Below are 27,190 nucleotides of genomic sequence, written 5' to 3' on the forward strand. Positions count from 1 at the left end.
CCCCTGGACAGGTCACCAGTCCATGGCAGGGCCAATGCATAGAGACAGACAACCATTGGCTCTCCCAGCCACGCCTACGGTCAATTTAGAGTCTGGATTAACCTGGTCCCTCTTGATGTCTTTGGACTGTGGAGGAAGCTGGAGTACCAGAGAGAACCCAGCAGGAACAGGGAGAACATGGAGACTCACCCAGAAAGACCCCATGCTGCAGCCGGGGCTCCACCCACAACCTTCTTGCTGGGGGCCACAGGGAGGACCACTGCTCCACCCACAACCTTCTTGCTGGGGGCCACACTGAGGACAGCTGCTCTACCCTGCTGCACCCTCCCAGATCTCTCACTGATCAAATCAAATCACATCAAAAGTCTTTATTGTCTTTGTGCAGCATCAACAAACCTGGAGTTCTTCTCCCTTTTGTGCAATTTAAAAGAAGACAAGTACAACAGATATAAAAAAAAAGACATGGCATACAAACATACATATGAACATACAGTACATACATACATACAAACATACATACAAACATACATACATACAAACATACACATACATACAAACATACATACATACAAACAAACATACATACATACATACATACATACATACGAACATACACATACAAACATACAAACATACATGCATACTTACATACCAACATACATACATAGAGACATTCATACATACAAACAAACAAACATAGATACATACACACCAACGTACACACATACATACGAACATACAAATACACATACAACCATACATACATACAAACATACATACATACAAACATACACATGGAAACATACACATGGAAACATACACATACAAACATACATACAAAAACATGCAAACATACACATACATACATACAAACATACACATACAAACATACACATGGAAACATACACATACAAACATACATACAAAAACATGCAAACATACACATACATACATACAAACATACATACATACGAATATACAAACATACACATACAAACATACATACCAACATACACATACGAACATACACATACAAGCATAAACATACATACATACAAACATACACATACATACATACAACCATACACATGCAAACATACACATACATACATACAAACATACATACATATGAATATACAAACATACATACATACAAACATACACATACATACATACAAACATACATACAAACATACACATGCAAACATACACATACATACATACATACATACATACATACGAATATACAAACATACATACATACGAACATAGATACATACAAACATACATATACATACATACATAAGAACACACAGTACATACATACATACAAACATACATACATACATACATACATACATACATACAAACATACACATACATGCATACAAATATACACATGCAAACATACATACATACAAACATACGAATATATAAACATACATACATACATACGAACATACATACATACATACGAACATACATACATACAAACATACATACATACGAACATACACATACATACAGTACGAATATACAAACATACACATACATAAATACAAACATATGTACAAACATACACATACATACAAACATACGAATATACAAACATACATACATACGAACATACATACATACAAACATACATACATACGAACATACAGTACATACATATATACAAACGTACATTCAAACAAACAAACATACACATACAAACATACATACATACATACTTACATACCAACATACATACATACAGACAAACATACATACAAACATTCATACATAAATACAAACATACGAACATACATTCATACATACAAACAAACATAGATACATGCATACCAACGTACACACATACATATGAACATACAAACATACATACATACATACATACATACATACATACAAACATACATACATAAGAACACACAGTACATACATACATACAAACATACACATACATACATACAAACATACACATGCAAACATACACATACATACATACAAACATACACATGCAAACATACACATACAAACATACATACAAACACATGCAAACATACACATACATACATACATACATACAAACATACATACGAATATACAAACATACACATACATACAAACATACACATACATACATACAAACATACACATACATACAAACATACATACAAACAAACATACACATACAAGCATACAAATACATACATACAAACATACACATACGAATATACAAACATCCATACAAACGAACATACATGCATACGAATATACAAACATACATACATACGAACATACATACATACAAACATACATACATACGAACATACAGTACATACATACATACAAACATACATTCAAACAAACAAACATACACATACAAACATTCATACATAAATACAAACATACGAACATACATTCATACATACAAACAAACATAGATACATACATACCAACGTACACACATACATACGAACATACAAACATACATACAACCATACATACATACAAACATACATACATAAGAACACACAGTACATACATACATACAAATATACATACATACACATACAAACATACAAACAAACATACACATACATACATACAAACATACACATACATACATACAAACATACATACATACGAACATACATACATACGAACATACAAACATACTTACATACCAACATACATACATAAAGACATTCATACATACAAACAAACATAGATACATACATACAGACATACAAATATACATACAACCATATATACATACAAACATACACATACAAACAAACATACACATACGAACATACACATACAAGTATAAACATACATACATACAAACATACACATACATACATACAAACATACACATACATACATACAAACATACATACATACGAACATAGATACATACAAACATACACATACATACATACATACATATGTATATATATATATATATATATGTTTATATACCATTTCTACATGTCTGTCATTTGCAGCCAACGGAGCGGCTCAGGGAAGACGTCTTCGCGGGTACACTGGGATCCTGCAGGTCAGGCTGGTGGGAATATTTACGCCATTGGCATTGTGACGTCACAAGCAGGCGTCATGTGAACTTCCTGGTCGTGGTTTACCTTCTGTCAACAAAGCTGCAGTGGGGTTCAGCTAACGGGACGTGGATTAGCTTAAAACCTAGACGTTTCCCGTCTCTGTCGCGGTTTCGGGTAAAATGTCGCTTCCGGGAGTCCCGCTGCTGCTGGGCCGCTCCTGCTGGCTGCTGCTGCTGCTGGCGGCGACCGAGGACGCCACCGAACCGCCCGGCGGCAGCACCGCAGCGCCCGGACTCGCAGTGACGAGCCCCGCCGGGATAAACGCCACGAGCAGCGGTGAGAAGAATCGCCGAGGAGTGATCATCAGCCTGAACTTGGACAGCTCGATGATCCAGAGGGCCCTGTACGTCCTGATCGGCATCACCGCCATCGGAGTCCTCTACTTCCTCATTCGAGCCGTGAGGTGAGACCCAATCAGCAGCCACCTAGTTCGTTATTTTAGATGATTTATGGGCCACCATGAGCAGAGATGTCCCCCGGTGCGCTGAACGCGGGCTTCACCAGCTCCACATTCACGGGTGATTGACAGTTGGCACAGACAAACGTCTGAGTCTTCACAGACGTTAAATCTCGAGTTCTGCGAATGGAGTTTGGCATTGAGGTGACATCACTTCGGTCACACGTCATCCAATGAAAGATGACGTCCTGCAGTAAACTTGAAGGACTCCTTCCCCCCATTTTCCTCTCCTGCGTGATGTAGTCTCCCTAAAGTTGACCGGATGTGACATCACACTAAATTCTTATTTCTCCCAAGAACTCATTCAAAACATGACCTTCTTCTTCCTTTCTGATGCTGTTAACTTTCATTGGTGTTTGTGAAGTTTTCGGCTTGTTGTCTTAGTAACCTCAGATGTTCTGATACCAATTTTTCCATCCCCATGCCAATTGTAGTACCGGGTTAGTAGTACCCTAACTTTAAGTATGGAGACAGTTACTCTTACACAGCTGTGTTGCAGCAGCAAAGAGGAAGCAGGCATCTCTGCTGGTGGAAGCCTGGGGCTCTTGACCTTTTTGACCTTGAGGCCCAATTCTGATAGTACAGAGCGGCCAGGGCCCACTGCATGTCAACACTGTAGAGGTTGAGTTGGCCTCACTCTGGTTTGATTCGTCTTCAGTCATAAACCAGATCCACTTCCTGTTAACAAGCATGACCGTTGTTCACTAAAAGGCGGTGATGAATGGGATCATCACTTCGACGGTTAGTAAAGGTGTTTGTGAACCTGCACACACATCGAGACCGACACGCCGGCTTTCAGTGCACATTTAGAGTTGCTGGTCGGTGACAGAGCTTTTCTGCTTCTCCAGCTCATTTTCCTCACTCTAAAGAACTTCCACCGGCTTTCCCACGAGCGTCGGATGCTCGGTCTCTCGATGCCGCTGTGGTTTTGAGGGCTTCGTGCTGTGCAGGACAGCGTCAGCCCACTGCCTCGCTTCCTCCATTCACAAAGCCGTACTTGATGAAGTCGGGATTGTATTTCTGCAAAAATTGTTCTTTTTTTTGAGGGGGGCAGTCTTCTTCTCTGATATTAGAGCTTGGTAAACCAATGATTGGTTCATTACCGCCACCATGTGGTCGAAACCCGCATGGCAACTGAGCGTGTCATGGATATCTCTGCTCTCCTCAGTTGATAACCTATGCAGTCCAATGGCCCACAGGTGCAAAAGTGAAAGTTTTTCACAGTCCTCTCAGTGGCGCTGGTGGCCCAAGTCTGGGCCGTGGCCCTGTGGTTAAGAATCACTGGTGTAATGCTCGCTGCTTTTTCTTCACTGCCCCAAATCACTAGCTGCAAAGGCAACTTACCTTTGTTAATTTTTAGTACAATGAGGAAGAAGATTTGTGTCCAGTTTGCCATGCTAAGATGCCACCCAGACCACAGACGCCACCAACACAACCCACACCGCTGATGCCACCCAGACCACAAACGCCACCAACACAACCCACACCGCTGATGCCACCCAGACCAGAGACGCCACCAACACAACCCACACCGCTGATGCCACCCAGACCAGAGACGCCACCAACACAACCCACACTGCTGATGCCACCCAGACCACAGACGCCACCAACACAACCCACACCACTGATGCCACCCAGACCACAGATGCCACCAACACAACCCACGCCACTGATGCCACCCAGACCACAGACGCCACCAACACAACCCACGCCACTGATGCCACCCACACCAGAGACGCCACCAACACAACCCACGCCACTGATGCCACCCACACCAGAGACGCCACCAACACAACCCACGCCACTGATGCCACCCAGACCAGAGACGCCACCAACACAACCCACACCGCTGACGCTACCCAGACCACAGATGCCACCAACACAACCCACGCCACTGATGCCACCCAGACCAGAGACGCCACCAACACAACCCACACCGCTGATGCCACCCAGACCAGAGACGCCACCAACACAACCCACACTGCTGATGCCACCCAGACCACAGACGCCACCAACACAACCCACACCGCTGATGCCACCCAGACCAGAGACGCCACCAACACAACCCACACCGCTGATGCCACCCAGACCAGAGACGCCACCAACACAACCCACACCGCTGATGCCACCCAGACCAGAGACGCCACCAACACAACCAACACCACTGATGCCACCCAGACCACAGATGCCACCAACACAACCCACGCCACTGATGCCACCCAGACCACAGACGCCACCAACACAACCCACGCCACTGATGCCACCCACACCAGAGACGCCACCAACACAACCCACGCCACTGATGCCACCCACACCAGAGACGCCACCAACACAACCCACGCCACTGATGCCACCCACACCAGAGACGCCACCAACACAACCCACGCCACTGATGCCACCCAGACCAGAGACGCCACCAACACAACCCACGCCACTGATGCCACCCAGACCAGAGACGCCACCAACACAACCCACGCCACTGATGCCACCCAGACCAGAGACGCCACCAACACAACCCACACCGCTGACGCTACCCAGACCACAGATGCCACCAACACAACCCACGCCACTGATGCCACCCAGATCACAGATGCCACCAACACAACCCACACCGCTGATGCCACCCAGACCACAGATGCCACCAACACAACCCACGCCACTGATGCCACCCAGACCACAGATGCCACCAACACAACCCGCACCGCTGACGCTACCCAGACCACAGATGCCACCAACACAACCCACACCGCTGACGCTACCCAGACCACAGATGCCACCAACACAACCCACGCCACTGATGCCACCCAGACCAGAGACGCCACCAACACAACCCACACCGCTGACGCCACCCACACCAGAGACTCCACCAACACAACCAACACCACTGATGCCACCCAGACCACAGATGCCACCAACACAACCCACACCACTGATGCCACCCAGACCACAGATGCCACCAACACAACCCACACCGCTGATGCCACCCAGACCACAGATGCCACCAACACAACCCACACCACTGATGCCACCCAGACCACAGATGCCACCAACACAACCCACACCGCTGACGCTACCCAGACCACAGATGCCACCAACACAACCCACGCCACTGATGCCACCCAGACCAGAGACGCCACCAACACAACCCACACCGCTGACGCCACCCACACCAGAGACTCCACCAACACAACCCACACCGCTGATGCCACCCAGACCACAGATGCCACCAACACAACCCACACCACTGATGCCACCCACACCAGAGACGCCACCAACACAACCCACGCCACTGATGCCACCCAGACCAGAGACGCCACCAACACAACCCACGCCACTGATGCTACCCAGACCAGAGACGCCACCAACACAACCCACGCCACTGATGCCACCCAGACCACAGACGCCACCAACACAACCCACACCACTGATGCCACCCAGACCACAGATGCCACCAACACAACCCACGCCACTGATGCCACCCAGACCACAGATGCCACTGACACCGTCGTCCTGCTGGTTTGTTAGCAGTCACTGCCTGCCTTCATGTTTGTGTTTGTTTCAGGCTCAAGAAGCCCGCCCAGAGGAAGAAATATGGTCTACTGGCTAATTATGATGACTCACTGGAGTTGGAAGCCATGGAGAGTGACGAGGACGACACACTTTATGAAGCTCACAGCCTTCGCAGGTGAGAGTTCACCCAGCCACGAAGCAAACATTCTAACCACCACATTCAGAATATTGACAAAATATTCCCCATAACAATACTGATTGTTCAAAATCAGCCTTCAACTTGATCCTATTACTGATTTTTTCTTTCTTTCCAGATGAGTCTCTCCTTTCTTGACCCGACACATGGCGACCTGTTCAGCTGTCAGCTGATATTGATGATTGATTGGTGGTGGAGGAGTGCAAGAAGATGCAGGACCAAAGTTCTTGAGCAGAAGAGCCAAAGCAGCTCGTCAGCCAGCTGGAGATTTCTTTGTCCAACATGGATTTGTTTTTCTCTTTTGTTCAGCTGATGAGCTTTCTTTTGTTCTGGAGCTCATCAGCTCACAAATGTGCCATAACTTGGCTGGACACGCCCCTGACCACCCTCCAGCACGTCATCAGAGGAGACACCTTCATTTGCGTGTTTTGAGCTGGCCGTCTCCCCAACACTGACATCAGACCCAGACCTGCAGCAGGTTCTGCTCTCATATTTATCAAACATATTTATCAAAAAGTCATTCCATTGATGCATCAGAAACAGGGCGAGATCCAAAGAAGTTCAAATACATACATATTTATTTGTAGAAACAGTGTGAAAGTTGATGATGTCACATCCAAAAGTAGAAGCAGCTCTGATGTTTGGCCAGCAGACGGCGCAATTCTGACTGTTTAACTTCCCAGCCACTTCGTTTTCATGTTCTCGTCTCTCAAAGAACTGTCGGTTTGTCAGAACCCTTCCAAATAGTTGAACATTGACTTTTACAGGATATAGAATGTAAAATAATATTTTGCCTTTTTTTTGGTTCGTGCTCAAGCTTTCCATGTTGGTTTGTTAATGCTAATTATCAGGTGAAAGACTCACTTTTCTATTTTCTTGTTAATTATGAATTTATTTCCCAGCAAATTTGCAAAAAAATGAAACCCATATTTTTAAAATGACAAGAAAGCTATATTTGTAATTATTAAAACAAAATATTTACATGTGCGATCAATGATGTGTCAGATTTCTGTGAATGCAGCTGGAAAACATTCCCCAGCTAACTGATGGCGCTCAAGGACCCGGTGGCTGCTGAACTTCACTTTGAGAGCCCTGTTGTGTCTTCCATGCTGAAAGGGGTCTGTGGAGAGATGACAGCATTGACTGAGGTCAGATGACACTCGGATGCCACCGCCTGGCGTGATCCTGGTCTGTTGGTGGCTCTACAAAATGGTTTGCAAGACAAATTTCAAAATTGTGAAAACACATGGAAGAAATAAAAATGATTTACAGTGCAGACGATGTAAAATAAATCACGATTATATTACCTAAGTTTATTAACCATCATTTGAAAAGGAAGTAAAATCTCAACTTGTCTTCATCGTCCTCCTCCTCCTCTTATCCGGTGGGTCCGGGTCGCGGGGGCAGCAGCCTCAGCAAGGAAGCCCAGACTGTCCTCTCCCAGCCACTTCCACCAGCTCTTCAGGGAATCCTGAGGCATTCCCAGGCCAGCCCAGAGATATAATCCCTCCACCGTGTCCTGGGTCGGCCTCGAGGCCTCCTCCCAGTTGGACATGCCTGGAAAACCTCCCGAGGGAGGCGTTCAGGAGGCGTCCTCTCCAGATACCCGAACCACCTCCACTGACTCCTCTACATGGAGGAGCAGCAGCTCTACTCTGAGTCCCTCCTGAAGGACTGAGCTTCTCACCCTGTCTCTAAGGGAGAGCCCAGCCTCCCTGAGGAGGAAACTCATTTCGGCCGCTTTTATTCAGGATCTTGTTCTTTCAGTCATGACCCAGAGCTCATGACCACAGGTGAGGGTTGGAACGTAGATTGACAGGTAAACTGAGAGCCTCGCCTTTTGGCTAAGCTCCCTCTTCACCATAACAGACTGGTTTAGCACCCCCATCACTGAGGATGCGCCCCAATCCGCCTGTCAATCTCCCGCTCCATCCTACCCTCACTCGTGAACAAGACCCTGAGACACGAACACTCCTCCACCTGAGGCAGGACCTCCTCCCTGACCTGGAGTGGGCAGGCCCCCCTTTTCCGGCTGAGGACCATGGCCTCAGACTTGGAGGTGCTGATTCTCATCCCTGCTGCTCCACATTTGGCTGCAAACTGTCTCAGCAAGAGCTGGACGGTCGTGGCCCGATGGAGCTAAGAGGACTACGTCATCCACAAAGAGCAGAGACGACATCCTCCCCCCACCAAACTCAACCCCCTCCACCACCCAGCTGCACCTAGAAATTCTGTCCATAAAAGTTATGAACAGAACCGGTGACAAAGGGCAGCCTTGGAGGAGTCCAACCGTCACCGGGAACGAGTCTGACTTGAAGTAAAATGTTGAGATATTTAATCACCTCTGACCTGTCAGAGTCACATGAAGACCTCAAATGTAAAAGTGACCAAAAATGTCAATTCTATTATTTAGTAAACATAAAAAATAGAAAAGAAAAACAACCCTTGAAGACTGCAACAATGTCCATGGAACAGAAACACAGCTGACGTGACATCCATGGGAACCTGGCAAAATCACATGACTTTCAAGTTACATTGCAACAAACGGAACTTGACAAAAGCTAAAAAGTACTTAGAGTTCTGTCTGCGAAAATATTAGCAGAACAAAAGGATGAGAATATTTGTGAAAAATGAAGGGTGAGCAATCTGGTCAACCTATGAAGAACCGCAGCTTCAGTCTGACCACCGCCACTGATCCGAAGCAATACACCAGTCATGTGACCAGGTCTTGGTGTGGGAGACTCTTGGTGGTTTTCCCACCTTTATGTTTGTAGGCGTCACTGACATCACCAGTCAGTGCTGATAGTAAGTTTGTGGAGGCGGCGGGGGGGACTGATAACATCTCAGCCAATCCGATGGCCCCAAGAGAGACGACGCAACAAGAGAGCAAATCCCGGAGGAGAGAGGAGGCGTGTTTCAATTAGAGAGAGAGCGTGTGTGTGTGAGGGAAATGCTGGATCATCATCCGTTCCCACGCACACACACATTCACACCCTAATTGAAACACGCCCCCTCTCTCCTCCGGGATTTACGCTCTTGTTGCTCATCATTGGCTTGTTAGAATGGCAGGCCACGCCCCCTTCCAACAGCATCAACAGTAGAAAAAAATTAACGCATTTTCCAAAGCTTCAGGATCAACATTCCACCTAAATAAGAGCGAGAGAGACTTGGTGCTTCTGGTGACGCTCCAACAGAGGTCTGCACTGCTGTCATGGCAGAGCGGGAGCCGCCGGGCTCCCCTGCCGGCGCTCGGATGCAGACGACAGGGTTACAAATGTAAAGATGAGTTTTTCCAATTCTTGGCTGTTTTGACTGCACGGAAATGGAACGTTTGTCGAGATGTATTTTCTTATCCGCTCCAATGTCATTCCGCCAGTCTTGACTCTTCGTTGAGCAGATTGATTTAAACTTCATCAGCAGAAACAAACCTCATCTTACAAAGGAAAGTAATCTGTCAAAGACACCCAGCAGGGAGGAACCTGGAAAATCAGGACACGTCGGGCGCCTCGGCCTGGTCGCATTGTCAAGATGGTGGCTGCTGAAGAAAGGAACTCGAGTTGACCTGCTGGAGCGCCAGCCTCTGTTCTCGTGTGAGGGCGTGGACAAGGACTGGACAGGAACCAGCCTCTGTTCTATCAAGGTTGATGTGGCACAGCTGACTCCGTGGATGCTAATGGCTACGTTAGCACGTTAGCCAGCCTGCTCAGAGAATGAACCCCAATGTGACCTAACAGGATCTGAAGTTTAACGAGCTCACACAGCTGAAGCGGCTGCTACGACAAGCTAGCACTCCACTTACCTGAGTGATGATTGGATTCATGATTCAAAATAATAATGGATAAGAGAATGTTAACATGCACAAAACCATGAACGAGCAAATGAAGAATCGCTTTAATAAGAACAATAAAAAATGACAACAAAGCACCAAAGGTTCTTTAACACAAGAAGAACCAGATCTGGTTACAGAGTCTTCTGCCGTGAGGGCAGAACGCCGTGTCACACCGACAAGATGAAACCACCGAACATGTGAATATCACATCAATTAGACTTCCCGCCATGGGGCTTCCTGCTCCTTCGCAAGTTGTTCTAGCCTGCGCCGCACGCCACCTCAGCCTCAAACACGTTACACGTTACGGTTTGACCTTAAACTGTAATGGTAGACTTCAAATGTGCCCCTGTGGCAGCGTTGGCCGTCCACCGTTCATGGAGGAAACCAAAAGTCTTCAGAGTTTTTCTGACGTGTTTATGCGTGATCCAATATGGTTGCCCAGGTGTCAGGGGGAGGCGCTGCTGAGCACCACGTTCCTGCTCCCCCCTCACGTAGGCTGAGGTCTGCGTCCACTGAGCCGTCACAGCTGGAGGTCGGTGACGGCACCTCATCCTTGCTTTCCGCCCAGCCTGGGGGGCCCCTGAGGTCCTGGTCCGCCAGCAGCCGGTCCAGGAAGCGTATGTAGCGGAGGGCGAGCCGCAGGGTCTCGTTTTTGCTGAGCTTCCTGTCGGGGGGGTGGGTGGGGATGAGCTGGCGCAGCTCTGCAAATGCTCCGTTCACATTCTGCTGCCGCCATCGCTCTCGACTGTTAGTGAAGACACGATGGATACCTGGACGGGAACCTGGAGGGGCAAGCAGAGGACGAGTCAGCTGGGGGGTCGCACCTACCACCTCACATGAAGACGAAGAACAAGAAGTGGCGAAACTGAGACAAAGAGACTTAAATCACAGAAAAAAATGGCGCAGAAGCTGCAGACACACACTGAATCACATGACCAGGAGGACGGTCCCATTGGAGACGGCCGTACCTGTGGGTGTGTCGGCCTCATTCCGAGTCACTCGGTGTTTCATTGTGACGCCTGCGGACACAAAAGCAGACAAACTCAGAGGAGAACAGCTGAGCGACTGGGGGGTGAGCAGGTTGGTGGTCTCAGAGGCTCTGGTGGGAGCTGTGGTGGCGCCGCTTCCTCACCTTCAGGAAACTGAAACTTGACATTTCAGGAGAAAGAACTGAATTTGTTCCAAGAACAGGAGGCCAAGGAATGAAGAGGACATTAAAACAGGCCGTTCAGAATGAAAGTTACTTTCAGGTGTTTGGTACGTTAAGAGGTCAGGGTTCGTCGCCTTTTTAAACGGAAGTGAAATAAATGTTGCTGGGGACCAATCGAAGTCCCCCAAGGACCCCCCAAGGACCCCCGACGCCAGCTTGAGAACCCCTGCAGTGAATAACCCAACACAACGACCGCAAGTAAAATGAACAACGTGTCACGCTTCTTTTTCTTCTGCGTCTGAACCTGTGGCGCGAGAGCGAATAACCGCGTGAGATCCGCATCAACTCGAACCGGACTCTGATAAAACTACAAACCGGACTCTGATAAAACTACAAACCGGACGCTGATAAAACTACAAACCGGACTCTGATAAAACTACAAACCGGACGCTGATAAAACTACAAACCGGACGCTGATAAAACTACAAACCGGACTCTGATAAAACTACAAACCGGACTCTGATAAAACTACAAACCGGACTCTGATAAAACTACAAAGCGGACGCTGATAAAACTACAAACCGGACTCTGATAAAACTACAAACCGGACTCTGATAAAACTACAAACCGGACTCTGATAAAACTACAAACCGGACGCTGATAAAACTACAAACCGGACTCTGATAAAACTACAAACCGGACGCTGATAAAACTACAAACCGGACTCTGATAAAACTACAAACCGGACTCTGATAAAACTACAAACCGGACGCTGATAAAACTACAAACCGGCGGGTCCGCACGGCTTCACTCTCAGGCGGCTGCTTTCGTTTTGTAGTTTGAAGGAACTTCCAGGTAAAAAGGAACTCTCAGACTCGAACACGAGGGTCTCCTGACTCACCTGGTGGAGGTCGCTGCTCCTCGGCCTCTCCGGAGCTCGTGCGGCCCGCCGCCTTTATACCCGACGATGATGTGTCATGACGCGGCGTTTCCATGGAGACGCCATCAGAAAACATTACAGCCTAATTAAAGAGAGGCGGCCCGGGACCCGGCTAGCTGCACCCCCGGGACCTGCGGGTCCCTCCCCCACTGTGGGAGTCGTGTCTTCCGGCGTCGTCCACGGTCACGACGCCCCCCCCCCCCCACACACACACACACATACACTCTCTCTCTCTCTCTGATACAAGAGGAGGCCTCAGACCTGACCCGCCTCCAAGGTCCACCACAGGCTGTCAGCTGAATACTGAACCGGTTCGGTTCCAGTAAACCGTCTCTACAGCTTTTTAAACAAATTCTGAAAATCATGATTGAGGGAGTGAAAGTTTGTAGGTTTATTAGTGAATTATCGACAGATTCAAACACAGCTGAACACGTTCACCCTGAAACCTTCAGATTTTTTATTTATATCTATCTTCCCGGCTCATGCAGGACAGGCAAAAAAAAAAAAAAGTCCTGCGAGGCCTGATGACCTCTGACCCACGAAATCTCTGTAGCCAATCACATGAAAGCATTCTTGAACACAACTTTATAAGCATCCAATAAGAAAATACACAAAACAGATTTTTTGCCTCTGAAAGAACATTTTGATTTAAAAATATAGAGTAGGACTGTAAACCTGGACAGGAAGTGGTGGGTGGAGACTGTCGCTGTCCTTCCTCAAACAACCGCGTTCAGCACCAGAGCGCACAACTACCAGCGTGCAACGAGACCACTTCCTCCTGATGATGAGGTCATAACGCACACGCTCTTCAGACTGACCAACTAGAGAACGACGTTCCTCAGCGTCGGTCCTCGTCCATCTGTCCTCCATCACAGTGGGCCCTTCGAGTTACTGCATTTCCCAGGATGCCCTGCATGTCCTCGCCTCCCTCCATCAACACACACCATGGAGATAAAGGGAAATATGCAGGACGCCACCTTGACCACACGGCATCGCTGTTCCCTCAAACACAGAAAATTCAGCACCAGTGGGAGAAAGGCATCTCTGATTGGTTCATTGCCATTTTGCACAAAACATTCAGTTTTTATTTTTAGGGCGAAACCAGACAATAGAAAAAACAACAACAGCCAAATAACAGATTCCTCCTTTTTGACGAGCCCTGCTGCTCTGCAACAGAAGTGGGCGGGGCTGAATGGACCCCAAACTGAGCCTAAGTACAAAAGAGTCTTTGGCAGATTTACACACAAACTGGACGAGGCTCGCTAACGTCTTCTGGCACAAGCAAAGCTCTTTTTTTCTTCTTTTTTTTTTTTTACACGCTGTGATGTCATGGAAAGTTAAAGACACTTTGTGTGACATCACATCTGAGTTAGGCAGGAAACACAGGGAGTGAAAGCCTGTCACACGTCACTCGTGAACGAGCCCAAGTCCATCTGATCAGAACTTCATCAGGCAAACCAGAGTTACAAAAGTTGTTGCTTGTCGTCATGGCAACAGACATGACAAATCATGAATTCCACTTTGTCAAAAATAGCATCGTAATGTTGGTAGGATCATTGTGATCCGTCAATTACAAGTAATCTCAGCCAGATCTATGCTGATGATGTCATGACCCAGACGAGATGGTCGACTGATGATCTACACAACAGTCAGAGCTCTTTTCCCAGATGGGAACAGCAAATAATTGTGGCGGATAATTTTACTGGTGTGAGTGACAGGAATATTTCCACGAGAATCCCAGGAGGCAAAGCGAGAGTTGGCTTTGCGGTTTCTCGTTTCAACTCTTTACAGAAGGAAGCTGCGGCTGGTTTACGCCTCTTTAACCCTGAAACCTGCCGGCAGGTTTGGCAGACGTGTCATCAGTGAACAGCAACAACAAGAGAAGATGCAAACCTTCCGACGGTCCGCAAATGGATCACGGATGGCGTCTGATGTCATATCCGCTGGCCGACAGACTCAGCTAAAAGCAACAGTCCCGTGACAAACATGTAAAAGAAGTATTTGGGGCTGCAACGGTTCAGCCGATCACATGACTAGCCTGACCTGTGACATCACATGCAAGTGTGTCACCTGACAGTGGTGAAGAGCTGTTGAGGACGAAGGTGTTTCAGGAAGAAGCTGAACACCAATGAGCACCATGATTGTTTGGGATTCATCTCGCCATTCGTCTCGAGCATCAATGAGGGTTGTTTTCACTGTCATTTGCAACTCATCAGCTGGCTGCTCTTGGGTGGGCGGGCACAGAGGAGTCTCTTCCTGCTCCACCTACATCTGATGCCGCCATCTTTGAATCATGTGATTTCTGGTCGTCTGTTCCACATCGGACTGGAAGCTGAAGATGAAATGCTGACGTGAATTTCAACAGGATAGTGACAGATCGTCAAACGCCAAACAGGAAGAGGAGGTGCTATGACAAGGTGGCCCGGAGGACGAGGAGAAGGAGGGCAAACAATATAGCAGACAGCTGGGAGAGGCGTGGCACAGTGACATCACAGCCACCAGTGGTGTCGTCGGTCAGGAAGGGCTCCGGAGACTCATAGATGGAGTCGTCTGAGACAAACAAACACAACAACAAATAAACAACTCAAACAATGACCGCTAACTTCCTGAACATGAGCTGAAGGCAACACCCCTTTAAGCCCTCCCTGCCGGATGACATCACATGTCACCTTCATCAGGCAAACCAGCGTTACAAAAGTTGTTGCTTGTCATCATGGCAACAGACATGACAAATCATGAATTCCTACTTTGTCAAAAATATCATGATCTGTCAATTACGAGTAAATCTCAGCCAGATCTATGCTGATGATGTCATGACTTTTTTACAGAAATGGATGTTCTTATGAACTGCTGCTAACTGCTGCTACATGGCTACATGAGAGCTAACAGACGTGAATAATAACAGTGACAATACAGATTTCAAATTGATACGTTTGAAAACATTTGATTCTGCTAGACAGTTGTTGATAGAAACGCCCCCTGATTCTACCGAATTCGAACATGCCCACCTGAAACAACGCTGACCACGAGGACGAATGTGACAGTATCGAGGTTTGACTCCTGGAACCCCTGGACAGAGTCAGCTGATGGGGCTGCTAACTTTAGCCACACTGCTAACCAAGCTGACTAAAAGCAGCTAACAAAATCAAGCAAAGCTATCTGACCAGCTTGCTGCTGGACTCCATCGGTCAAAGTGGCTTCTGTTCACTCGGAGGTTATTTTGGTCTGTTCCAGTCCCGTTCACAGAGGAGTACTGAGCTGGTACAGCTCACAGTAGTTAGCCGTCACTGTAGCGACAGTCAAGTCAGTTTTATTTGTACGGCGCCAAAACACAACAAAAGTTCTTTCATGACACTTTACAAGTAGAGCAGGTCCAGGATCAGTGGGGACGGATGTCTGCTTTGACCAGTTGGGGGGCGAGAGACCAGGAGAGCAGGACAGAGACAAAGACAGAGAATGGAGGAAGACAGAGAGACAGAAGGAAAGAGAGGGACAGAGATAAAGAGAGAGAGAAAGGAGGAGAGACTGATGGACAGAGACAAAGACAGAGAATGGAGGAAGACAGAGAGACAGAAGGAAAGAGAGGGACAGAGATAAAGAGAGAGAGAAAGGAGGAGAGACTGATGGACAGAGACAAAGACAGAGAATGGAGGAAGATAGGGAGACAGAAGGAAAGAGAGGGACAGAGATAAAGAGAGAGAGAGAAAGGAGGAGAGACTGATGGACAGATGGGGACGTCAGCAGGTGGAGCTACGGGTGGCAGCTGGAGCCTCTTCAGGTCTGGAGCCTCCTCCAGCAGCACCAGGATCTGGGATGAGGGGAGCCCGAAGGCTCTGGATGAGAAGAGGAGTTAGTAACACGTCTGAGGACAGGAGGAGGAGAGAGAAGCCCAGTGCATCATGGGAGATCCCCAGTAGTCTGAGCCTATAGCAGCAGATCTAAGGGCCAGCCTAAGCAGTCCTGACTATAAGCCTGATCAACAAGGAGGTCTTAAGACTGCTCTTAAACCTAGAGAGGGGGTCTGCAGGGGTTCCACAGGAGGGGAGCCTGATAGCTGAAGGCTCTGGCTCCATTCTACTGTTAGAACTCTAGGAACCAGCAGGAACCCTGCATCCTGGGAGTGAAGGGTTCTAGCTGGATCATAGGGGACTAGGAGCTCTGTCAGGGATGAAGGAGCCTGACTGTTGAGGACTTTGATGGTAGAAGAAGAATTTTAAATTCTGTTCTGAATCTGACAGGGAGCCATGCAGAGAAGCAGTCCAGGAGAGACCTGGTCTCTGCTACCAGTTCTAGTCAGGGGGGCAGCAGCGTTCTGGACCAGCTGGAGAGTCTTTAGGGACCTGTTAGTCCAGCCTGGTAGGAGGGAGGTGCAGTGATCCAGCCTGGAAGTGACAAAAGCAGGGACTAGTTTTTCTGCATCTTCTTGAGCCAGGATGTGTCTGATCTTAGCGATGTTACGTAGATGGAAGAAGGCGTCCTGGAGGTTTGTTGAATGTGGGAGTTAAAGGGTCCTGGTCAAAGAGAACTGCTAGGTTCCTACGGTGGTGCTGGGGGCCAGGGTGGTGCCATCCAGGGTACCTGTCTCATCAGATCAGGTGGTCCTCAGGTGTTTGGGCCCAGCACAAGAACTTCAGTTGATCAGAGTTTAATAAAGGAAATGATGGTCCTCCATGTTTCCTGTCCTTCAGACAGGCCTCCAGTTCAGTCAGCTGGTTTGTTCCATGTGGATCATTGATGAGTTCAGCTGAGTGTCATCTGCATAGCAGTGAACATTCATGGAGTGTTTCCTGATCATGTGACCTAGAGGAAGCAGGTCCAGGGTGAAGAGGACTGGTAGGCTGAAGCCCTCAGGAGAGATGAGACGGAGCAGCAGCAGGACCCCGTCTGACTCGATTCATAAAGTTGTTTTTGAACAGTAATCAGTGAGGCCCCACCCTCAGGAAGACTCCAGTCCAGAAGCGTTCCGACATGAATCAAAGCACCGTGCTGCTAACAGCTCAAGGTGATTGATGGGTGGAGGCCTTGGTCTCACTGGAACTTGATATTTTGGTGCCTGAAGAAATCAAGCTGAAAGGGTTAAAGTGATACTTCACCCAAAAAAGTGTATTTTATCTTCCTAGTACTCACTAATAAGAGTATGCGCTCACTAAGACGGTTTCCCTCCTGCATCACTTCCTAATGGCCCTAGAATGCAGGAAGAACCAGCCACGTATGTTCAGCTCGAAGCTGACAGAGACTGACGGCTAGCAACAGCTAAATTAGCCAAAAACATCTAACAAACTCTCCACGTCTTCTTAATCCAGCTGGATGACGGATCCAATGACATGGATGGGTCTTCTAGACAGCAGGTCAGGAGAACCTTTGATTAGTGCCGCCAGAGAATCTGTTTCCTGTTACATCCTTGTTGTGGATGCATTCATTTCCACACTGAGGACCCTAATCGGATCATAGTGCATCCTTGTGATTGTTCAGCTTTACAAGCCTGAGACACTTCTTAAGTACACATGAAGAAAGAAGGAAGTGGAACTCACTGGTTGGTTTGACGTAGACTTTGAGCTTCAGACAAGGTTTTCCTGCCAGGTTTGGATGTGGTGACGCTGCAGAAGATGACACGACAAACACTGATGTCAACTGTCCTACTGGCTCCTCTAGAGGACGATGAGGACATTACAGCCTCCATGTCATCTTATTTGTCTTCAAGCAAACACAAACACAGAGCCCTCCAGCTGCCAATCAAAGCTGTCACAGACACACCTCTCCAGCTTCTGGCAAAATAGTCTATGTGTACTCATAGATGAAGTAGTATTTGTGTATAGTAGTTGTTTGTACTCACAGATGTAGAAGTACTCGTGTCCTGGCCGGAACTCAAAGCCCAGGCTGAATGGTGTGAAGAGCTGGAACTTCTCTGAGAACTTGAGAGGTCCATTGGCGCTCTGCGGCCGATTACACTCCCAACGTTTGAAGCCTTTCCTGCGATGGTCACAGGTCATGTAGCCGTCATAGTTCACCATGAACAGCACGTAGTGTTCCAGGTGCTCAGTGGGCTGCACCCCCTCGTAGTGCGGACAGTAGATGTCCAGGTAATCGTTGATGGTCACCTCCACTGTGTACTCGCCCCGGAAGAACCTGAGGAGTAGGTAAGATGATGTCACCTCTTGTTTGCTGGCCAGATGTGTGCTGTGTGTGTCACATTATTTGAGACTCAGCAACAATCTTTCCAATCAAAACTTTCACGCCAGAGGGACAAACGCCATTGTTTCTCCCTGAATTTACACCGGGCACCGCTGCTTGACCAGAGTGACTCCTGACTAGGCCCAGGTCAAGTCCCACTGAGGCTGGAGCACCAGCAAGAACTTTCACCCTGGCACTTAACATCTTTCATAGGAATGCGCTGGCTGCGAGCTGCGAGCTATATACATATATATGTATATATGTATATATGTGTATATATACGTATATATGTGTATATACACATATATACGTATATATATAGATATATACACGTATATATGTGTATATACACATATATACGTATATATATAGATATATACATATATACCTGTACATATATATGTATATATGTACAGATATACAGTATATGTGTATACATATGTATATATACATACATATGTATATATACATATGTATGTATATATACGTATCTGTATATATACATATATATGTATAATATACACATATATGTACACACACACACACACACACACACACACTGCATTTTGCTTTCCGTGCCGACAGCATTAACCATGTTCTCAGAAAAAAAACGACATATTTTCTAGATAAAAGGTTGTGTTTTCAAGCCGAGGTTTTGAGCTTTTGACTCCGTGGACCACAAACTTCTACCAACCAGACTGATGTAGTTCAACTTCTCCGCCCGAGCTGATGGCTGGACTCACATCTACTGAACAGAAAACTGTTACAGTTGGGGGTGTCAAATTTCTTTCCCTGGACTGTCCAGAAGGGGTCCCTCAAGGACTCCTATGATGTGCTGTGGTTTGTACACAGGCAAAGATCCTGGAGAGGCCGCTCTGACGCTGACGGCTGCACGGAGGCACGCGCCAGGCTGTCCCCCCCACTCCTGTCTTCTATCAAACAGGAAGAAGACTAAATGTTTTTTTCCTTCTCAAACTTCCTGTAAAAATCACACTTTCCAAATGTTTTTGTGGGAGCAGAGAATGTGGACCACTTCCTAAAAAAGATTTAGGCCTCATTGGTGACCCCTGGAGATTTTCAAAAAATTGTCCCCTGTTGCTCGTTTCACCCACATCCGTGACGTTTGGCGGAGACATGGAACATGACAACTTCAAAAAACGAGAGCGTTAGTGCCAAGACCTGAACCGATGCCATTTTGATTTTAATTTCAAATTTTTGGGATATTTATTGGGGTCTTCACTGGGCCTCAGCAGACTCTTCCACTTGCACACAAAAGATCCCAGTGATGCTAAATTGCGAAGCGTTTTGAGTCGATTCGCATCACGTGGTCGTGGCTATTGAAGCATCAAGGGTGACAAGTCCTCCCTACGTGATCGATCAGACCTCTTATGGTTGGTAAGCGTCCCACCCTGAAGACATCAACAGTCCAATACTGACCCGTAGTCTTCGTGTCACCTGGTGGCTGCAGGAAGTAGGTCTGATTTAACAGACATCGTCGTGCTGACATCACAATTATGGTGGCTTCACCTGATGTACAACATCATAATGTAAAGGAAGTCAATCTTATCTCATGCCACTGGGTGGCCTCACAGCAGACGGGCGGTCTGCTCTTTTCTACAAAATCCAAATGTTGTCTGGTTTCAAAAGCAGCTCGAGCTACCGAGCCGCGACGCGGCCGGGGGCGCGGGCACAAGGGCCCCCTCACGGATGCTGCCAGCTTTGTCGTGGTCGCTGCTTTTACTGTCGATATGTGGAAACACTGTGTACGTTTTTGTATTTGTTACAACCCTCTGTGTTATGTCTTGGATTATGTCACAAAGATGTGATACTCCTCATCCCACCAGACTTGGCTCAGACTTTTCTAGAAAGCAAAGAATGCAAAAACTAATAAATGATCAAATATGACAGACCTTCCAGGTCGAAGGTCGCAGCAACTCACTGAGTTGAAAGGGTTAAAATGGTGCAAAATGATTTACCGCTAAAAGAAAAAGCTTAAAAAATGAAACAAATAATAAAAATGAATAAAAAAAACAAACAATCTAAATGTTTAATAAAAAAAAAGAGCTTCAGATGATTTAATTCATTTTCTGACAAATCCACAGAGGAAACTAATGGATTTCACCTGTGGATGAACTGCAGCCAAGATGAGATGAGATGAGGATCCATCACCCCACACACACACACACACACACACACACACACACACACACACACACACACACACACACACAGGACAACAATTAATGTTATCTTGTAAATATTTCATTTACTATAATTTTTGTTAAATTATATATTTTGGTCGTATCTTCATGGGTTCTTTTATTTTTTTCTTCATGTCTGTTTGATGAGGTTTTTTCTTGCTCTGATTATTTAAACAATAAATCAATAGTAAGGCACTACTTCAATGGTATTCGCTGTATATTCAGATAATTATTATTTACTTGAGTAAATAGAGTAACTTTTTATCTTAGCTACTCCACTCACCAAAATAAGATAAAAATAAACAAGCAGAAATGTAATAATTTGAGTTTTCTGACATCTGCATGCAAGCAAACAAAATAATTACATTCCAATAAATGTGTCTAATAATCTGTACTGTAGTTATGCAATTGTGTTAATATCTCAATATATTAAATAACAAATATTAGCCAAAGTGAGGCATTATTAAATATCACTGTTCCTTCACAAGCGACTGAAATGTAGCTTGAATTGTTTGAGAGCTGACGTTTCATAAGCACATTTGTTCCAATGACACAACACTGAAAAAAACTGGCTGAAATAAAATACCTTATCTAACCTGATGCATTTTTGAATTTCAGTTCCAATAATCTCGTTTCTTGTATAATTTGATTTTAATATTAATCAGATTTTACTCAGAGTAAAACAAATAATTTAGTATTCACTAAAATGATTTAAAGGATTTCTTGTTAAATGTAGAAATAAAGAAGTTATCAATGAAATTAGGATTTTGCTGTCACTGTCCTGATGCCAAATGTTCGTTCATCAAAAATTATTTTGCAACGTACGAATGTCAATATAAATTTTATAATAAAATAAATATTACATGAAGAAAAGTTTCGTAGTGGTTATTATCTAAAATAATTCAAAATAGAATTTAGTAAACAAAATGTTCCAAGATAAAAATGAGGTAAAATGAAGGTTCAGTTCTTTGTGGCCCTGCTGCCCGGTGGAGGGCTGGGGGGATGTCAGGGGGGTCAGAGCGGGTGGATTAGTTCTGCTTGGCCAACCCCCCACCAGTCTTTGTTCCCAGTGTCAGTGGTCGACATGCTCCGCCAATCACACGCCACAGCTAACAATGGCTGCCATCATTCCCAGCATTCCCTGAGAAGACGAGGAGACTCTGCGAAGATCCTCCAGAGGGACAGACTCTCACTCGTCTGATTCAGGCTCAAGTCACAGCCTGGAAGTCTCTAATCCGTCTCGACTGTTGGCCACGTCCCTCAGACTGAACGATGTCAGCAAAGCGAAATGAAAACCAACAGCTGATTGGACACAAACATGGCCCTGAAATTTCATGCATGCAAACCTCATGTTTTACAAGTTAAAAAAACGTTTCTCAAGTTGAGACTGAGACAAGTCGGTTACATTTATATCGAGTTAGGAAGGCTCAACTGAGCTGCCAAGCCCAGACAGGTGGTACAGGTGAGGTTTTCTGGCATTCTTGTGGCAATGGGGGTCACTGAACTGGAGGGGTCAATGTAGCTGTGGCCTCAGAGTACTGGGGGCCCAGGACAGTGGTGGTCAGGGGACTGAAGGAGGAAGCTTTTCAGGATATGTCATCCCGAAGGCCTGGAGACGCAGTTGCAAGGTACCGACAGGCCAGGGACACAACGGCGACCGCCACGACTGAGGCAGAGCAGCTGTGTGGGAGGGGCTTGCAGAAGCTTTGGAGAAGGACTTGTGGGCGGCAGCAAAGCGCTTCGGGAAAACCATCCAGCACTTCAAGATGGAAAGCAGGGAACCAAGCTGTGTACAGCAGGGATGGTTGACCCCTTGACTGAGGAGGTGGCTGGGGGGGACACTTGGAGGAACTCCTGAACCCGACTGGCCCTCCCGACATGCCAGCAGAGGCAGAGCTGGAGGAGGAGGATGGATCAACACCAGTTTCCCCGGTGGGAGTCAAAGCCCAGGGACTGACAAGATTCAGTCTTGGATGAGATGGGATATTTCCATGGTAACGGGACAGGCTAACACTAATATTACTGGCCTCTGCTGCTAACATCAGGCTAATCCCGCTAGTCTAACGTTATTCAACCTTGGAATTAACCAGCTAACCCACCATCTACCCTACCCCGTGTAGAGTAGTGTAAATATTGTTGCAACATTGATCCCATGAATCAATGTCAGGATAACCCACCAGTGGAACGCCGTGGTTGCGCCTCTCTCTTACCAGCAGAGCTGAGGGTTGAAGCGTAGCAGCATGCTAGCAGGTGATCAGAGATCAACATGTCTATCATCTTTTTTTTGTTCTTGACTGAAGACAGACAGGAAACAAGAGAGGGGGTGTGACATGCAGCAAAGGACATGTGGCTAGGATTCGAACTGGGGTCCACTGCATATGTGACCACCTGAGCGAGTGTGTCTCTACTCTTCATGTATGTTGTAAACGTGTGCAGCAGCAGGAGGATCCAGCAGCTCCAGGCAGCCTCAAAAATTCATGATGATTGACACCTCTGACACGCCGCCGCCCAGCAGCCGTCCTCCTCACAGCTGTATGGATGCTAGAGGAGCTAACAGAGGAAGCTGGAGCTCCTTCCTGAGAATTCTACAGAGTTCCAGCTGCTCCCATCATGGCTGCCACACAGACACGTCTGGGTCACTCAGACAGAACCCTTCCTCCTTAGTGATGTCCAGGTCGATCATCCCAAAGGTCAAAGGTGAAGACAGACAGCTGAGCAGCCTATGAAACAACTGATCAACATCCTGACAGCTGATATCAGAGTATTCTCACCAGCTGAACTTGTACAAGTACCAGGAAAGGCATTTTTGCGTCTAGCTCACCTTTGCATGTCTCTGCCAGGCGCAGTGATGTCACTCTGAGTAATTTGTTTTACGTCTTTTAGCTTTAGAGTAGATTGAGATCAGGTGAACTAATGCAAATTATGTTAAAAAAATTATGTTAAAAAAATAATTAATCTACTAAAGAGAAAAGCCCAAACTTTAGACCATTACTACAAAATCTATTTTTACTTCTTTATGGATTGATATTTTTTCGGGGTCACAGCAGTGACGCTGCCAGCTGCAGGAAGATAAACAGGCAAACAGTCACATGATCATAGTGCTATTGTTGCTCCACCTCCTGGTGTCTCTACCCTCCAGCCAACCAGCTGTGGTCACATTTCATCCTCGCATCCACCAACTTCCAGAACTTTGCTCACCACAGACGCATTGGCTGTAAAACTTCTCGATTCGCGGTTTGACTCAGATCTGCGACGCCGCTTTGTCACAGTTCACGCCGGCTTCCTGCTGGAGACAGAATATTCAACAGCCAGCATCGCTGCTGTTTCATCAAACACAAGAAGAAAACCACTTCCTGTCTGCAGGGGGACTCGCTCTTATCAGCAGCGAGACACAGCCTGGATTACACGGCCCCAGTGGCTGCTGGGACGTCTGCTAATCTGACCGCTCATTAATATTTAACCAAAGCCTACCAGGAGACTCAGACGGCGGCGCTCAGCTCAGCATCCTGGTTGGCCAGCAGCCACTGTTGTTGCCATGTCACCCTTGGCCTGGCCAATCAGATGCAGCCATTCCTTCCCACAGCCAAGGCATGAAGCAAGGAGCCAGGTCACCCAGGACACTGCGCCATAACCTCGCCATGACCTCATCGCGCATGAGATTCCTGATCAATTAGAAACAGCTTCTTGTAGACTAGACAGACTCAGGTTCAGGATCATTTGAAGGGAGTCAAACATATGTGACTGCTTTCTGACACAGCCAATGGGTGACAAGTTGATAGTATTGAACTTTGACCTCATGGGTCTTTAAATCTGTTCCACAGGAAGTGACATCAGTGTTTCCTCTGAGAACATAAGTACTCGATGAGAGCCCAGAGACTCAACTGCAACAGTCAAGTTGCAGCTTCACCCGAAGCTTCACCCAGATGGACGCCTGGACTGCAGCCTTCTAGTTCTGATGAGTGAGACACGGCAGAAGAAATCAATGAGGGCGATTTCATCGCAAATTCATGTCAAAGAAGAACTGCTTAACGGCAGGAGGCCATAACAAACATCAAAGAAAACAAGTGACATGGAGCTTTAATCTGGCAGATCAAAGAAGAAACAACTGGTACACTCACGCTCCAGTGCACCACAAACTCTTCCTCACAGCACACACACACACACACACACACTCACACACACACACACACACACACACACACACACACACACACACACACATACACACACACACACACACACACACACAGACAGGCTCTGATATAAATACACCACCTGAGGATGTGTGAGTCTGTCAGTAGAAACTCCTCCCACATACGTGCTGGTACCACTGATACAAATCGGCACCGAGAGGAGTTTTCTGTTGAGGAGCCCTGGTTCTGGATGGAGCCAGGACTCGGATCCTCACCAACGCCTCAGTACTTTGGGTTGTCACCATACTAGAATTTCAATATTTGATACCGATACCAAAGAAAAAACTCGATAGGTGAAGAAAAAACTCGATAGGTGATACCATTTTCGATACCACAGGGAAAAATGACTTCCAGGCATAAAAATGTTTTACTAACCTCTAGAAAATACAAACAATAAATAACACACAAATAACCTCTATAACAACATGTGGGTTAATTAAGCGGTGACGCGTGCGTGTGAACATCATAACTTGGGGCTCTCCAGTCTCACACATTCGCTGTGTGACACACACATTTCAGCCACTTCACATGCATGACCACGTGTTTCTCACACTTAAATATCACGTTCTAAGTACATGTTGGTATGTAGCACGTAGCCTAGCTGATGCTAGGAAAAGTGGTCGTTGATGAGTAGCCCACAACACAACAACACAACACGTCTATGAGGGAACCCCCATTCTCCCAGCTCACGCCCACAGACACACTAACCTGAGGGCGCTGATCAGAACCACGCTTCATACTTCAGTGTTGTTGAAGGGGAGCTGTGCTGCCCCTCAGCTCGGTCTACGGAGCTTTTGCTTTTGACGTTTTCAATCACAATTGGTGGCGAAGGTCCAGCAGCAGCAGCTCTCGCCAGCTCTGTCCTCCACACAGAGTTTCTAAACTCCGCCTCTTGCCTGAAGGCTGCTGGGACAGGCTCCACCCCCTGCCACCCTTAACAGGATTAGAGGTAGAAAGGTAGTACTAGAAAATGAATGGAGGGATGGAGGGATGGATGGATGGATGGATGGATGGATGGATGGGTGGGTGGATGGATGATGGATGGTTGGGTGGATGGATGATGGATGGTTGGGTGGATGGATGGATGATGGATGGATGATGGATGGAGGGATAGATGGATGGATGAGGGATGATGGACGGATGGATGGATTGGTGGATGGTGGAGAGAAGGATGATGGATGGATGGAGGGATGGATTGTTGGATGGAGGGATGATGGATGGGTGGATGGATGGATGGAGGGATAGATGGATGGATGGTTGGATGGTAGATAGATGGATGAATGGATGGATGGATGATGATGGATGGGTGGGTGGGTGGGTGGATGGATGGATGGTTGGATGGATGATGGATGGATGGAGGGATAGATGGATGGGTGGATGGATTGGTGGATGGGTGGATGGATGGATGAAGGGATGGA

At 46.7% G+C, this 27,190-nt stretch overlaps 3 protein-coding genes across 4 annotated transcripts in view; 1 reads left to right on the forward strand and 2 right to left on the reverse strand.

Moving 5' to 3' along the window:
• Nucleotides 1-3,105: 3,105 nt before the first annotated feature.
• On the forward strand, nucleotides 3,106-8,282 carry fam174c (family with sequence similarity 174 member C). The gene is made up of 3 exons (XM_086225160.1): nucleotides 3,106-3,528; nucleotides 7,145-7,267; nucleotides 7,407-8,282. Exons 1-3 carry the CDS (start codon nucleotides 3,245-3,247, stop codon nucleotides 7,408-7,410), a joined length of 411 nt encoding a protein of 136 aa, XP_086081286.1. The 5' UTR covers nucleotides 3,106-3,244; the 3' UTR covers nucleotides 7,411-8,282.
• Nucleotides 8,283-11,184: 2,902 nt separating this feature from the next.
• Nucleotides 11,185-13,348, reverse strand: LOC147249339 (T-cell acute lymphocytic leukemia protein 1 homolog). Its single transcript, XM_086224287.1, has 3 exons — nucleotides 13,169-13,348; nucleotides 12,086-12,136; nucleotides 11,185-11,899 (listed from the first exon to the last, which is right to left on the reverse strand). The coding sequence occupies exons 1-3, from the start codon at nucleotides 13,281-13,283 to the stop codon at nucleotides 11,532-11,534; spliced, it is 534 nt and encodes a 177-aa protein (XP_086080413.1). The 5' UTR covers nucleotides 13,284-13,348; the 3' UTR covers nucleotides 11,185-11,531.
• Nucleotides 13,349-13,443: 95 nt separating this feature from the next.
• Nucleotides 13,444-27,190, reverse strand: part of efna2b (ephrin-A2b) — a 28,057-nt gene continuing 14,310 nt past the window's right edge. The window contains exons 2-4 of one of the 2 annotated variants that reach the window (XM_086225175.1): nucleotides 19,041-19,333; nucleotides 18,739-18,804; nucleotides 13,444-15,757 (exon numbers count right to left, since the gene is read on the reverse strand). In XM_086225175.1, coding sequence (XP_086081301.1) covers nucleotides 15,615-15,757; nucleotides 18,739-18,804; nucleotides 19,041-19,333 — 502 coding nt within the window. In that variant the 3' untranslated portion in view covers nucleotides 13,444-15,614. Of the gene's footprint in view, nucleotides 15,758-15,803; nucleotides 17,041-18,738; nucleotides 18,805-19,040; nucleotides 19,334-27,190 lie in introns of those variants that run through there. The other variant, XM_086225177.1, reaches the window with a different exon arrangement.

The sequence above is a fragment of the Aulostomus chinensis genome, chromosome 14 (genome assembly GCF_037954235.1).
Source record: "Aulostomus chinensis isolate RoL2024-O1b breed Wild chromosome 14, RoL_Achi_v1.0, whole genome shotgun sequence".
NCBI classification, from domain to species: Eukaryota; Metazoa; Chordata; class Actinopteri; order Syngnathiformes; family Aulostomidae; genus Aulostomus; species Aulostomus chinensis.